This window comes from Aplysia californica, unplaced genomic scaffold (genome assembly GCF_000002075.1).
Source record: "Aplysia californica isolate F4 #8 unplaced genomic scaffold, AplCal3.0 scaffold00117, whole genome shotgun sequence".
Classification (NCBI taxonomy): domain Eukaryota; kingdom Metazoa; phylum Mollusca; class Gastropoda; order Aplysiida; family Aplysiidae; genus Aplysia; species Aplysia californica.
The window spans coordinates 690,925-693,008 of NW_004797387.1; the positions used below are offsets into that span (position 1 = coordinate 690,925).

General features: G+C 42.0%; 1 protein-coding gene across 3 annotated transcripts in view; it reads right to left on the bottom strand.

The window, feature by feature from the left end:
• The window catches only part of LOC101854247 (serine/threonine-protein kinase mos), a 17,895-nt gene that overhangs the window by 4,138 nt on the left and 11,673 nt on the right, over window positions 1–2,084 (bottom strand). For all 3 annotated transcript variants that reach the window (XM_035969112.1, XM_005095929.3, XM_035969113.1), the window contains exons 3-4: window positions 1,360–1,488; window positions 133–278 (exon numbers count right to left, since the gene is read on the bottom strand). In XM_035969112.1, the coding sequence (XP_035825005.1) occupies window positions 133–278; window positions 1,360–1,488 (275 nt within the window). The remainder of the gene's footprint in view (window positions 1–132; window positions 279–1,359; window positions 1,489–2,084) is intronic.

A 2,084-nucleotide genomic window follows, 5' to 3' on the forward strand; every position in this document is an offset into this window, starting at 1 on the left:
TGTGTGTGGCGTAGGCTATGGGAGAAGTTATAATATCTAGCAAGACTTAGCAAAAGTACAAATATCTCTATCCCAAGAAAAACAAACAAACAAATAAACACCACCAAACAAGCAAAAACAAACTCCACTAACCTCCAGAGCAAACTGTAGCCTCTCTTGTGTTGAAATGACCTTTGTGACGTCATCCAGCAGAGCCTGTAAGGTGCAGGGCTGGACCAGCTCCATGATAATGAGCGCATCACCCCGCGGTCCATCACTGACGTTGACCGCAAGAACACCTGTTGGTTGGTTGGTTAGTTAGTTAGTTTTAGTAGAGGCTTTTTTCTGCGCTCGCAACTGCATAAGGTCATACGAGCAACGGAAGATTGGAGGTGTTACAAGAGAGTAATAAACATAAAAAAAGAAGAAGGGGAGATAAGGACGATAGATGTTTGATTGGAAAGAAGAAGCAAACCACACCAGAGCGCCCACCAACAACCCACTTGTTTGTTTGTTGGTTGGTTGGTTGGTTGGTTGGTTGGTTGGTTGGTTGGTTGGTTGGTTGGTTGGTTTAAGTAAAGAGAGGTACATCGACACCGTAACTGTAAGGGTTATTTAATGCAGGAGAAAAGTATGACAGACAGACAGATAGAGAAACAACAAAGGAAAAGAAAAGAAGTGGAGGATACCAATAGCGGACTTTAATAATCTATTCACAAGTTTTAGTGCCGGTGCTGGTGAAAAATACTAACACAGACAGATACAAAAGAGGGAACGAAAGTAAGCAGGAGTCACCAGTGACACCCTGTTGTTACCACCCATGAAGAACACCCGACCACATGCACAGTTTAAACTGATGCGGGAGAGGCGTGATGTTGCTTTTTCATAACTGTTTCGTTTGTTTGTTGTTGTTTTTTTAAAAGAGAGAAACAAACCAATACAGCTTAGTTTTAGCAATAGATTTGCGGCACTTGCTGAAACACAATATGGTCATATAAGTTTAAATGCCAAAGATGAGATGTGTTACAAGAGAGTAACAAATAGGCTATAACAAATTAAGGACGAGAGATAATGACGACATATTTTTGATAGGAAAGAAGGAGCAGACCACACCAGAACAACAGCCAACCACCTGTAATTGATACAATAACGGTCGTTTAGAGGAAAAGTAAGACAGACAGGAAGAAAAAATGAAAAGAAAAAGAAGAAAAGATGGAAACAAAAAGAAGACAGGACGAAAAGATGGAAAGAAAAAGAAGACAGGACGAAACGATGGAAAGAAAAAGAAGTATATGTGCTGATAGTGACACGTACCTTCCAACAGACCGTTTTTCGAAAGGGGTTTTAGTTTTAAACATAGCCAAAATCAAGGTTACTCACTGACGATATTTTTGTGCCGGAGACACAGTGTGTGCGCGAGTCTCTCTGCCTGGACAATCTCTCTGTGGACTCCGGAACCCCGGCGTTTGTACACGATCTTGATAGCCACAGGTCGACCGGACAGTGTGCCTGGGAAGAAAAGAAAAGAAAAGTGTCGCAGCACGGTGGAATCAGGCGCCCTGTCTAAATATTCGAAGAAACACATTTTTTCGCCCGTCGGCCAGTTTTTATTGCTTTTTTTTGGGGGGGGGGGGTGTTTTGTTTTGACTCAACACCCTTTTAAAGAATTGTTGCTGAGAAAAAGTGCAGGTGTCTATGTTGTAGCGGTTAAGCGCTTCGCCGTAATACGCAGAACACTTGAGTTCGATTCCGGTCTGAAGAGAATTGTTATCTAGAGTGAATTATTTGATTTGTTTTTTAGCAGAAAAATTTGGCCTCATTCTCTAGTCACCATAATGTACCTGTCTACCACCAGAATAGATTTTATATTTCAATTCTTTAACGTAAGCTTACATGTTTTTACGCCACCAGCTACACAATTTATAATATAATTTTGGAGGCGTGCTTCGAACCAGTCTGTCAGGGCCAACCAAAACCTCTTTGGGGCCGGTCGACCTAAGACTAAGAGGGACACACCGTCCACTATATAACAGCTTTCTCTCTCTCTGTCTCTCTCTCTCTCTCTGTCTCTCTCTGTCTCTCTCTGTCTCTCTCTCTCTCTCTCT